Source organism: Achroia grisella, unplaced genomic scaffold (assembly GCF_030625045.1).
Source record: "Achroia grisella isolate CSIRO2021 unplaced genomic scaffold, CSIRO_AGI_Agris_v1 utg109, whole genome shotgun sequence".
Lineage (NCBI taxonomy): Eukaryota > Metazoa > Arthropoda > Insecta > Lepidoptera > Pyralidae > Achroia > Achroia grisella.
The window spans coordinates 278,366-291,804 of record NW_026712573.1 but is presented as its reverse complement, the minus strand read 5'-3'; the positions used below and the strand labels follow the sequence as shown (position 1 = coordinate 291,804).

The 13,439-nt window shown below is 31.8% G+C and overlaps 1 protein-coding gene across 1 annotated transcript; it reads left to right on the top strand.

Annotated features, from left to right (window-relative positions):
• The first annotated feature begins 428 nt into the window (after positions 1-428).
• LOC131844401 (probable serine hydrolase) lies at positions 429-7,059 on the top strand. Its single transcript, XM_059193287.1, has 3 exons — positions 429-462; positions 786-820; positions 6,105-7,059. Exons 2-3 carry the CDS (start codon positions 787-789, stop codon positions 7,010-7,012), a joined length of 942 nt encoding a protein of 313 aa, XP_059049270.1. The 5' UTR covers positions 429-462; position 786; the 3' UTR covers positions 7,013-7,059.
• Positions 7,060-13,439: the final 6,380 nt, after the last annotated feature.

Sequence of the window (13,439 nt, the reverse complement as noted above, 5' to 3'; positions counted from 1 at the left end):
AATAGGATTATTATTATACATCTTACATTTAATTTTATGAATTCTATTACTTTAACTTTCATGTGCACTTTGGTAATAAGGAAATAAACTTGTGTATTGGCAAAATTACTATTTGAATAAGCGACTATCAATAGAATCGAGTAAACAATCGAAAAATATCTATTTCATAGTCAAATATTTATTGTAAATCTCACACAATTAGCATATAATGATTTATTTTTTAGAAGTGCACCTTTCAGTTAAATCTTTATTCAATTTTACGTTTTTCAAATGCTTCAAACAATATTATTGTTCTTAGGTCAATCTTAATTTAAAATTATAAAACAATCTCAGTCAAGACTTCAAAGATCAACGTCCTTGTCAAGCACTTAATGTCATTCTGTCTGTCAACACTTGAGTGTCAGTATAGAATCAATCAATCAATTTTCAAAAATCTTTTTCTTCGTATTTCGTAGTGTCAAGGTAAATAAATGATATAGTTCTTTTGCAAAATTTTATATATTTAATTCTTATCTTTCTCAGCTTGACGTAATACACTCTAACCATAGTTAGTCATCCAACGTCCAAGTGGGTGGACAATAGTGTACATTTTGTCTTATACAAGTTTACACTACTGAGGCGATCTAGTTAGTACGGTTCAGCAGTTCTTGCAGTGTAGTGCCCATAGAAGACAGTAATTTGTGAATATAAAAATCAATACATGATTTACCTAAAGTGATAACAAATTAATTGTAAAGCTGTAGCTACTTTATTTCTTATTAAAAATACAGTTCCTTTTTCTTTAGCATGGCGGAAACGAACGGACATCAAGTAAAAGAGAGTAAGTGATTCTATATTTTTAATTATTCCACATTTGCTGTCTCCTATTTTCCTTTGTTTTTCCTGAAAAATTATAAATATGGAAATGGATTTCTGTATTTTAATTATTTTACTTGATCATAGGCAAAGGCCGCATAGGTAATTATAATTATGTATATTTTATAAATATTATTATTTATGAAGTAATATTTGTATATTATATGTACTATTTATATAAATCGATAAATATATATGTATGTATAAACAAATCCCTATTACCCTTGCTTATGTAAGAACTTGAGAATGGCTTGTCCAATTGCATTTATTTAATTTCTAAGGTTTTGGAAGATAATATGACATTTTGTAAAAGTGGAATATTAAATTATTCTAAAATGAATCATATTCTTAGGAGTTATCTGTATATGTATAATTAGTATCGTAATTGTTATTACTATTAATAAGCAATTAGAATTTATTAAACAAAATACTAAATGTACTTGAATTAATAATAATAATTTATAAATAATAAAAATGACTTTATTTATTTAGTGCTGGCTGCAATTTTGCATGTATGTACAGTTGTAAATACTCATCTTTTGATAATAATTAAACAATTGTAAATAAAGCATTTATACAGTACTATTATTTTATTAATAAATTTTAAAATAAAATTGCTAAAAAATTTCACAAAGTTCCCCACCATTTTTTAAATTAACACTGTAAACCAAAGGGTCTGCTTTTAAGAATAGGAGATTATAAAACTGTAGTGTTGGTAAATATAATATTAAATAATATAGAACCACAGAGGAGGGGGGATTATTAGTAATGGGAACTAGTGACCCCCAGTGCTAGCAATGTAGCAGTCAGGTCAATCTCTACACAGTACCCCTTAGAAACAATAGTTATATCTCACAATTTTGTAAGGAATAACTTAGACTTGACTTGACTTCAGTTTATTGTCTTTCACTGGTGCTTGCATGACCTCCTAAAGAAGGCAGGTACAAACATTTAATAATCATACATTAAAAAATGTATACACCCACAATTCATATATTCATTAGAATAACTAGTATTTGTAATTTTTAGTATAAGTAAAAATACCAAATCAAAAAACTGGAGCTAAAACTTTTATAGGTTTCATTCAAGTATATTTTTTACAAATGTTTACAAATGCGGAAGTTTGTGAGTATGGATGTTTGTTACCCTGGTATGCAAAAACTACTCTATGAATTTTAATGAAACTTTATAATAACTTATACATCAGAATGCCTATATGTTATAGGATATAAATTTCAGGCGGATAAAACTGGGCATCTGTAGTAGAATATTGTAGTGAAATTTTATTTATGAATACAAGTTATTTGTTCTTTATTACTTATTTGTTTTTCATGAATGATTTAGTAATATCACAGGGTTGTTACTGGTTAATATCCATTAGGTCAATTTACATAATTACTAACAATTTTTCACATTCACAATTGTAAATTGCAATTTGTTTTTATTTACACTTCATCAATTTTCACTCTAATTTTACAAAGGTGTCAAGGATATTGAATGGGGTATTGTAATCTTTACTATATTAATATTGTAAATAGATGCTAAAATATGTTTGTTTGTTATCTTTCACAACTAACAACTGAATGGATCTTACTTGATTTTGACAAAAGCATAAATTGTAAACAGTTCATATCCCAAAAAGCAAATGTAGTCACAGGTAATAGTTAGCATTTTACATGTGCCAATCTTGCTGTCTTAGTTTTCAAGATTTTACTATCATATAAGAAAACATCTAAAACAACCTAACTATGCAATGTTTATAAATGTTATACATATCCACACAACAAACTAGTACCTAATGTATTACTTTTGAGTATTATGTAGTACATAATACTCAAAAGTAGTACATTACTCTAAACTTGCAGTGTAAGATAATAAATATTTGGTCAGTCTTATTGAAATGCATTCACTGAACAGACAAATGAGTTGAATCAAACATGACTACATATCCTCTTAAATCATCCCCATTATTAGGAAAACCATGGAACAATATGTCTCATATAAGCACTGCAAAAATACACGTAATAATTCCGGTATTTCCGATCGCAACATATGAGTTGGACCCGCTGGTATATAATGTACATATAATTATGTTAGATATACTTCCCTGTTCTAACCCTAGCGGGCACCGGTGAAGGATAATAGGATAAGGATGTTTTTTCGCAGTTTCACCCGCGTGAAATTTGTAGCCTATATGTTATTCTGATGTATAAGCTATATTACTGTAAAGTTTCATCAAAATCCGTTCAGTAGTTTTTGTGTGAAAAAGTAATAAACATCCATCAATACTCACAAACTTTCTATCTAGTATTATGCATCCGCCTGCGTTAATGGTTTACGGCAACAGGGCACCAGTGGAGGATGATAAGATGAATAAAGAAGAATTTTTCATAATGGTTTCCGCGTGGAGATCAACCTGACATGGCACATTGGAAGCAATGGGCAATCCTCTTCCTTCCCCCAGGAAATTAGTCAGTCAAGTTTAGTCAGTTAGCCCTTCGTCACAAGTTCCCCTCCTGTTTATCACGATGGTTTATGGGGAGGACTGGAGAGCATAGATATATTGCCCGCAATGAGTGCTATGCTAGTCCAAATTACCTACTATTTTAAACATTTTTTACTGTTGTTTACGATTGTACTCATTATACAGACGGGTTATTTATTATGGTAATATTATTAATGAGCTCCCGATGTTTCGATCATTATTACCTACAATACGTAACATTTGAAATGGCCTTACACGTTTTGGTTTATAACGTCTTCATCTGAATGGCTCTCTGAGATCTCTGTCGATCTGAACCTAGATCAGAAGAACCTGGAACTTATCACAGGCAGAACCTAGTTTTAAAATCAATATGTCTACTTCCTTAAATGAAAACAGTCCGATTTACGTCACATCCGGCCAGAGATATTTCGGTACCATGTAGCCAATCTATAAAAAGAAGGCCATGAACTTGGAAGAAATTAAACATTTATGTGAGGATTGTTTTGAAACTTTTAAATACCTACCTACCGTTAACGACGCATAAGTAATTGTTTTTAACGCTTTAAATTCCTCTCTAACTCTTTTAACTAATATTTAAGAAATTTACTGAAGAAATTTTATATACTAGCTAGTATAGTTATATCCCGAGGTTTTCAATCATGAATTAGTTATTTCACATAAAGAACTGGAGAGACAAATTTCTTAGCATTCCATGATGTGGAAGAGAGGGAAACTCCAAATAGTTCTCGGGACTTGTGATCCGGGTGTAGGTTTAATGACGTATAATACGTAAAAATGAGAAAAGAAAATGAAAATAATAACAAACATAAAATCATGTAAGAAAATACTAATAAGTAAAATAAGAATTAAAATGACTAATACCTCTTCCTTTCCTATTCTGCCGTATTTTTCCGGGTAAATAAAGTCATATATGATAACTCGATTATTACATATTGTGGAGTGTTAAAAATTTTGGCCTTTACAATTATTGATTCGACACTGCAGTATACACAGATATTGCTAAGGTTACTCTGGTGGTTTTATAATATACTACATAGCCATACATATCGTTTGAAACTCATTCTTCTAGTCCCATAACCAAAGGCACTTTGGTTTAGACACTCCCTATTATTGATTATACTCGTGAAAGGGTGCAGCAGAAGGGACTGGTCTGCTCTGATCAATACCAGTCATAGTAATTTAATTTGTTAGTCAACTAATTATTTAATGTTTTTCTTGCTATTTTTTTTGTAATTGTAATTGCAAACAATCTGACGGCTCATTTGGTTCGTGGTCACCTGTGAACAGTATTGCGGACATCACGTTGCCATGTGAGCCTGTGATTCCGCTCATGCGTTGCCATTCTGAAGGGACTATGGACTATGTTACGTATATTTGCTAAATTTCAGGACAATTGGTTAAGGTCAATTTTTGGTTCAATAATATTAGTTAATGTAAGTATATCGATTGTGTCTTGTCGAAGATTTTCTTTATTACTAACTCAGAGTCTTATTAACAATTTTATCTACTCTGTGTCTCTGCATAAGTAGGCAGCTAACTTTAAATAAATCTGAACTTAGAGACTTTCTATTTACTAGCAGATGTAGAGTCACCGATTTCTATTTCCGGATTACTCCTACTTTAATGGACACTGATTTTAATTGTGATTTACGTTCTAACTCCCTTATAATAAGAGCACTATTCCATCATCGATTACAAAAAAAAAATATCTACGACACGTCTATCTGCTACTGTCTAGGTAAAATAATATACGTAATAGCCTATGCCAATCTGGAATCTACTTTTCATATGGTGAAAGTATTCGACTAGGCATAATGGTTCCGGAAATAACCCTCGGTATATACAGAAACAACGTTCACACTTTCTCTTTAAGATATTAGATGTATATTTATTTAAATAGATACATTTAAACATATGTAGGTTCTTAATTTATTACAATATCAAGCTATTAATTTGTTTTCTCAAACTTACAATTTTTTGTCTGAATTATTATAATTTAAAGCGGTTTATCCTGGTGAATATGTATATATTCAAAGATACTGACACTGGCAAAAGACTGAAGACACTAATGTCTGGGGAGAAAAATTGATTACCGTGAACTGTTTTGTATTGATCGACTGTATACTTCTGAGATTCAAGTCTAGAAATCATCAGTCAATCGGTCTTGATTATTGTTGTGTATATATCATTCTTGAATAAGGAAATTGAAGAGGACTATGGTCATGCTCGTCAATTTCCTTATAACTTAAGGTCGAGACGATATCGCAGAAACGTTTTCTTTCTGGTTATATTCTTCCATTTGTGTCGGTCTTTTGTATCATGACTGGCGTCATGGACACCACCCTGTAAGCACAACGCCCTTTTAAACCTTTTGCCCTTTATGTTATCCACATTGTGATAATGCTATATATATATATATTAGCTGTGGTTCTTATACTTAATCTTTACATATAAATGTTGTGTCTACTCTTTGCTAGTGATTTGGATCAAACTTAATTGGTTCAATTGCTTACCGAATTATATTCACTTATCATTCAGCATTATACCTAGCATGCTTGTTGTATTTATACAAGTGTGCTTTGACATATCGTTTATATATTTTTTAATCGTATATCTTGGTTAACTTATGTTTACAAATACGAATATGAACAAATAATGATTATTATCAAGTGCTCATTCTACTATTTAATAAGGACATTATTTAGGATTTTTGAGCTATCATTAAATTTTACTTTAATTACAGATTTACCTCCGGGTGTCCAAGTGGAAGAGATCGAGATACCAGTACCATGGGGTCACGTATCTGGACGATGGTGGGGGCCTACAGACCAACAACCACTGATAGCTATCCATGGCTGGCAAGACAATGCTGGCACATGGGATAATCTGATCCCCCTTTTGCCCATCAACACATCTGTTCTCTGTTTAGATCTGCCTGGACATGGTTTGTCCACATACTATCCAAAAGGTATGTCGTATTATATTTTCTGGGATGGAATCGTGCTGTTGCGAAGGATTGTCAAACATTTCAAATGGAAGAAAATCTCTTTGTTGGGTCACTCCCTCGGTGGTGCTCTAAGCTTCATGTATGCAGCAGCATTCCCCGATGATGTTGACAGAATTATTTGCATTGATATAGCTAGTCCAGCAGTAAGAGAGCCTGCACACATGGTAAAGACTACAGGTGGAGGGATAGATAAAGTGTTGCAATATGAAAATTTGACTGATGATCAACTACCTTGCTATCAATATGATGAGATGATTGATATAGTTGTTGAAGCTTACCAAGGATCTGTCTCAAAAGAGAATTGCAAAGTTTTGATGAAGAGAGGCATGACACCGACTCCTCCAGAGAGCAAGAAAGAAGGTTATTACTTCAAAAGAGACCCCAGACTAAAAGTATCGGGGCTCGCTATGATGTCAATTGAAACGGCGTTAGAATACGCAAGTAAGGTAAAATGCAAAGTTTTGAACATAAGGGCATTGCCTGGTCAGAAATGGGAGAGGCTGGATTATTATACAAGTGTGATAGACAAACTGAAGGAGGTGACAGATGTCAAGTATGTAGAAGTAGAAGGTACTCACCACATACAATTAGAATCACCAGATAAAATAGTCAATATCATTGAAGAATTTCTAGAAGATTATTAATTTATGCACATATTAGGTAATGTAGTTGTGATATGCATACTAATGTAGTGTTTTGTGTTGTACAGCTATGAATATGCAAGGGCTTAAATATTTAATGCGTAAATCCAAATTCTATTGTGGTACAATGATTCCTAATTAACAAATAATAATGTTGCGACAAATGAATTGTAATTAATATAGATTGTAGGCACAAGGACTTTTAGAATTGCATCAATTTCCATATAGTTTGGACGCAGTGCTTACGCGAGGTGATGTTTGAAGGCAACGATATTTTTACAAGTCATTTTGTAACTTTGTGTTTTTGTAATAGAATCTATTAACATTTTTAACTTGATTATATAATGCAGTTGTTAACAATTCTTTTAATGAATTGGAATTAAGTTTTTCTGTCCTTTTTATGCCAAGTTGCATGATTTACAACTATTTCAGTCGCTTGATGCGTACACAAACTGGTCAGTTTCAGTTTGTTCCTAATAATAATTCTTAGCAACTGTGTATGACAAGCCCGAAGTTACGAATGCAACTGATTGAAACCGTTGAATAAGAGTTATTTTAAGTCTTGCATTTTCTTAAATATCTGAATTATCATCGTATTTTCAAAATCTGACCATTGGATTTTAAAAATAATCTTAGGTTTTGTAATATCACATGTAGGTTGTTTTTTATTTTTTTATTTATGATGTAACTTTTAAATTATATAGTAGTAACAGTTTCAGTAAATTTTACTTAATTTATACTTGCTACATTAATAAATTTATCACATAAGATAGTGATCTAGTTGTAATATAGATACAGTGATGAAGCGGCTGTTAATAAGAAAAAAATATTAGTTTATTTTTAGGTAACGGGTTCGAGCATAGCTCGTGTTAGTAGGCAAATAGGCTATTAAAATGAACAAACGCTTAAACAAATGGTGATGTTTAGTTCTGTTTTATCTTTTGTTATTGTTTTTTTTTTACAATGTTCTTTTTTTTTTCTCTAGATGAATGCAACGAATGCCTACCAAAATCAATTACTTTTACAAAGTTTTGTTTTTATTTTATTTTATTCAAGCAATTACAAAGAAATATCATGTTAGTATAGAAAAAAGCATGATTACTGAATAGTCTAACTCAATTCAAAACATATAAAGCATGATATGTTTACTCTAGACAAATAATAGTTATTGAGACAATTTTTCGAAACTTTTTTTTTTCTCTACTCTAATGCTGTTGGGCGCAGCTGGCCTTTACAGTTTTAGCATTTTGAATAATGCTTATCTACTAGAATTTATATTTTATTTAATTTTATTAGTAACATAAATACTGCTCGTATCTGTAATGGTACACTATTGACGAACAAAACACAAAAACAAAAAAATATAATAATATTTAAGAAACCGAGTAACAATATACTTAATCAATCCGAAAACGTATTTAATATGTATGACTTGTGTGACACTAGACATTCATTTACGTATGTTTAAAGTAGTTGTATTTCTACTGGAAATAAACATGGTGTTTGTTTCATTTCTTCTAGTATATTATATACTATACGATTCTCAATATATGTATACGTACGTACTTCAAAGATAAGTTCAGATTATTGAATATTCAAATATGTCATATCGTCTTATTCACAAAAACTGAAAACGTCTACAAATTCACTATAGTCTCACTGTCTATCCAATTAAGAAAGTAGCTGAAAAGGACAGGACAAAAACTTTCTTGTACATTTACTGAAGGTGTTTAATTTTGAAGCAACTGGTTTATCTGTTAATATGGATAAACTAGAATTAGTGTTGTCATGTATTTGTGAATATGATTTTTTTTAAATAATAGAATTAATTGACATTCAAAGAAAAACAAATGGACAATAGTTTAATTTTGTTAATATTATATTATAATTGTAAAACAATGAACATAATGTAATACATAATAATATATTTTATGAATAAGTTCTCATTGATATTCTTTTGTTAATTTCATGAAAACACTTTTTTTAAATACAGCCGTATGCAATAATATGTAAACACATTTAGTGAGATAAATACTTTCATTATTGATAACTCGCATGGTATTTTGTAATGAAGTGATATAAATACTATAGAAATTCAAAGTAACAAATCTGTACAAATATGTACAAAATAAATATATAGAATCAAGAACAAACTAATATTTACAAACATAAGTGAGTGATGCCGCTGGCAGTGTTTATGTTTATATTATAATTTATAAAATATTATCGTTCAAAGTACAATGTTTATATATTATTGCGTTTAACTGTACGAATAGAATGTGTGTGGGTGTCATGGAAGAAAAGATTTTGGGAATGTCTGCATAAAATTTGGACATCTCCAAAACAGTTGCAAATTTCGTGCAATAAAATTGCAAGGTAAATTTTTCTTACGGTACAAACATTTGTATTCATGATTGTATGTATTGTTCTGGGTGTTATATATTTATTTCTTGTATGCATTTGCAAAAAAATATAACCATTTCTATCCCATTACCATAACACAAGCGCTGCTTAGCTTGGGGCTAGTTGGAATGTGTGGATTGATCTGGGTTCTGGAACTATTGACAATTCCATGTTTCATGGTCAATGACAGCATTTATTGCCATAGCTATCGATTTAATAAATTTTGTCTTAATTACGTTTCAAACAACTGTACAAAAATAGATTAGATTGAAAATTGGGGCCACTGAGGTCCCGTAGTATTTTTTTTAATGAATGTTAATATTTGGTGCACCTCCCTGTGCTAACGGTTTACGCTGGATTCAGTGGAGGATGATAAGATGAACATGAGGTCAGGTTAGTTAGCTAATCGTGATAAATGCACCAGGAATTTATCACGATGGTTTCTGAGGAGTCTATCTGACATGGTACATTGCTAGCAATAGGGTTGTTTATACTGCCACTCTATTGCTGGGTGTAGCTGCTAACATAATTTACAACGATATAACTGTAGATAATTAATTATGCTTGAATATGCATTAATTACATCTAATGCACGAGTAATATGCATTTAGAAGCATCATTTGATATAGATTTGCTGTCACGTGGTAAGATTTTCTAGTCGATGTATTTACTTACGTAAGGTTTGTATATACATCAACTTAGGATTTCATTTTACTCATAATTAGCAATGTATAATCACAGAGTGACGTCATCCTCTCCATACTAATATTATAGATGCGAAACTATCTGCTTATTATGTGAAAACATAATTACTATTTGGGTATAATTATTAAATCACAGGATCTTACCACGTTTTATTTTTATTGAGTTCCTGATATGTCAGCGTTTAACCGCCATAATCACGGGTAAACTGAAGAGCAACGGGTAAATAGTAAATAAAATATTTTATGGGCAGATCTGGAGATTCCGAGAACAGAGCGAGATCCCGTGATTTACTAATTATACTTATAAATAATGAGAGCGTCAAATATAAAACAGTATATACTAGATGGGTAGTAATGAAATTGGACTAATTAAAAGAAGACGAAGTCACGGCTAACATTTGCTAGTAACATTACAAATTTGATGATTTACTTGTATTAAAGACATGTTATTTATAAGTAGATAGATCTTACACGTGTGGATAAAGGCATTTAACATTGCACGCTGAAATATACACATGGGCACTGGTTTTTAAAGACACGGTTAAATAACAGAATTACATAATATTGTTATACAATTGAGTACCTATCACGCAATTATATTGTTATCACATACATATTGTGTTTTATTTCGTCTTATAATTCCTTAAAGAGATAGCTGGCTATCTTAATCTGACCTGCAATATATAATTGTAATAACGTATGATATGTTACTTTTACATACATACATATATAATTGTATTTTATTGTATTCATCATTATCGTCTGCTTCTTCCTTATTCCATTTATTTGACTAATCTATATAAATACTATCTGTCCCGGCAAACATTTTGCCTTAAAATAAAAAAAAATAATTTAGGGTGGACTACCCCTAACATTTAGGGGGATGAAAAATAGATGTTGGCCGATTCTCAGACCTACTCAATACGCTCACAAAATTTCATGATGATCGGTCAAGCCGTTTCGGAGGAGTATGGGAACGAAAACTGTGACACGAGAATTTTATATATAAGATAATAAAGAGGGAGAAAGGCGATTGTTAGTAATGTGGAATTTATATCCCATTGCTAGCAATATACCATGCCAGATCGACCACCACGCAGTCCCCCCGGAAACCATAGTGGTTGTCATTTTGTGGTAAATTCGCTACGATGGGCAAACTGACCTCATTTCATGCTCATTCTAACATTTTTCATTGGTGCCCCACCAGCATATACCGTTAACGCAGGCGGGTACATCGTTTTATTATCATATCTGAAAAAATATAAACACATGAAGAGATTTTTTACAACGAAGATATGCCGATGTAGTCTAAAGGCGCAGAAACACTGGGTAAGTCTGTAACGCTAGAAATGCTGTTAGTAAGTAATAGCGTTGTGGAGAGTATAATAGGGTTGCCGATCTTAAAATATTGAGCAACGCACAAAGACATTACAGATCAATAAATCTTAATTTGGGTCTTTAATCTTGGGTACATCTTCCTATTTAACTAAATTCCTAAGTCCAGAATCTCATACAACGTTGGTACTAGTAAGACTAAAGACTAAAACTCTCGTACTTATACGAGAATTCTCGTAAGGATGACATACTTAAATACAAACAATTCACCTGTCAGTTATTTGTACTCATGAAATTCACCTGTAATTTTTTTCCTACTTTATAAGGAAGTAAATTGTATTTTTGATTTGTATGGATGATAATAGAATTGTGCACCCACCTGTGCTAATGGTATCATGTTAGCGGCGCACTAGTGAAGAGGGCATGATAGGATGAGTATGAATTCAGGTCAGTGACAATCCTGACGAATAAATCTGAAATTAACCATCATGGTTTCCAGGGGGAACCGCGTAGAGGTCGACCTGACGTGGTACATTTCGAGCATTGTTTTCTATAATCTTTATTTCCCTTCCCAGAGTGGAAGCCTAGTAGAGACTGGGCTGTATTACAAGTTGAAGTTTAAAGCGACAAATTATTATTTTTTTTAAACTTAAAATATATCATACATAGAAAAGTAGATACTTAGGTATTACGTGAAGGGCTGATGTTTCGGCAAGCTAAGACTCATATATTGTTATCGAGAAGATTCATGAGTTCTCAGTCGAACGACGACGAGTCATTCGGACGAAGTTAAACAAATCATGACAAACAAAATTGTAATTATAATAATATATATTATGTTATCTGTGATAATATCAAAACGCATTCTGATACTTTTAGATCATATCAACAAAATCTATCATTGAGCAATAACGTCATAACATGCTACTTATAACATCAATAAAAGTATGGTTAGTAGCACTTATTATAAACAAATAAATAGCACTTTATTACTTATGGATTCGAAAATTGATCATCAAACTCATTAGTGTTATGGCGTTTTATTAGGGTATGATGTAATGTCGCAATGACGTCATTGCATATAGCTAATAGGCTATAACATCACGACTAGTCGAAAGTAGGTATATTTAGCGAGCTGTACTGTAACCTAGCATAAGTAAGAGCTTTACTAATAGTATTTGATATTGTTTTATCTGTGTTCATAGTAAGTTTAGTCCTTATACTCTATAACTGAGGTAGAGTTTTAAGTCTTGTTTTAGGACATCTAGCCCACGATAATCTCCAAATGACGATGGATTGAAAAACATTTTTGCGCTACAGACAAAAACTAGACTGTAGATCGAGCTTAGATTCTGTAAAAAGTCGTCTACGAGTGTACTTGAGCCTGACCTTTTTTTATCTGGAGAAAATCGTCATGGCAAACCCGTCCGCCCCGTGCAAGGAAAGCGGTTACTGTATAACTCCTACACCCTAAAAACTAAGACGTCCCTCATCCAACGACATATGCCGGAATCACTGTATCAATGTCAGTCTGCCGCGACTTCGAGGGCGGCCCTCTCTAGTACTTCAGTATCACCTAATTCAACCGCCAAGCAGCTTATTTTGTATTGTGCTATGTTTCTATTGTTTGAGATTAGGTAGTGATATATATATATATATATATATATACGACAGGAGGCATGTCATTGTCATCTTAGTCTTCTGGAATAACAATGAATGAGTATCACGGGTTTAAGTGATAAAGATTAAGATAACTTAATATCTGTAGTGCTGTTCATGTAACCAGTAGGTGGGCCGTCAGTTATCTTAGCAATATTATAAACGTGAAAGTTTGTGAGTATGAATGGATGTTTGTTACTCTTTCACGGGAAAACTACAGAAGGGATTTTTATGAAACTTTACAGTAACACATAATATACATCAGAATAACATATAGATTATAATTCAATAAGATATTATGTAAATTGGGTGAAATATAATAAGGGTGA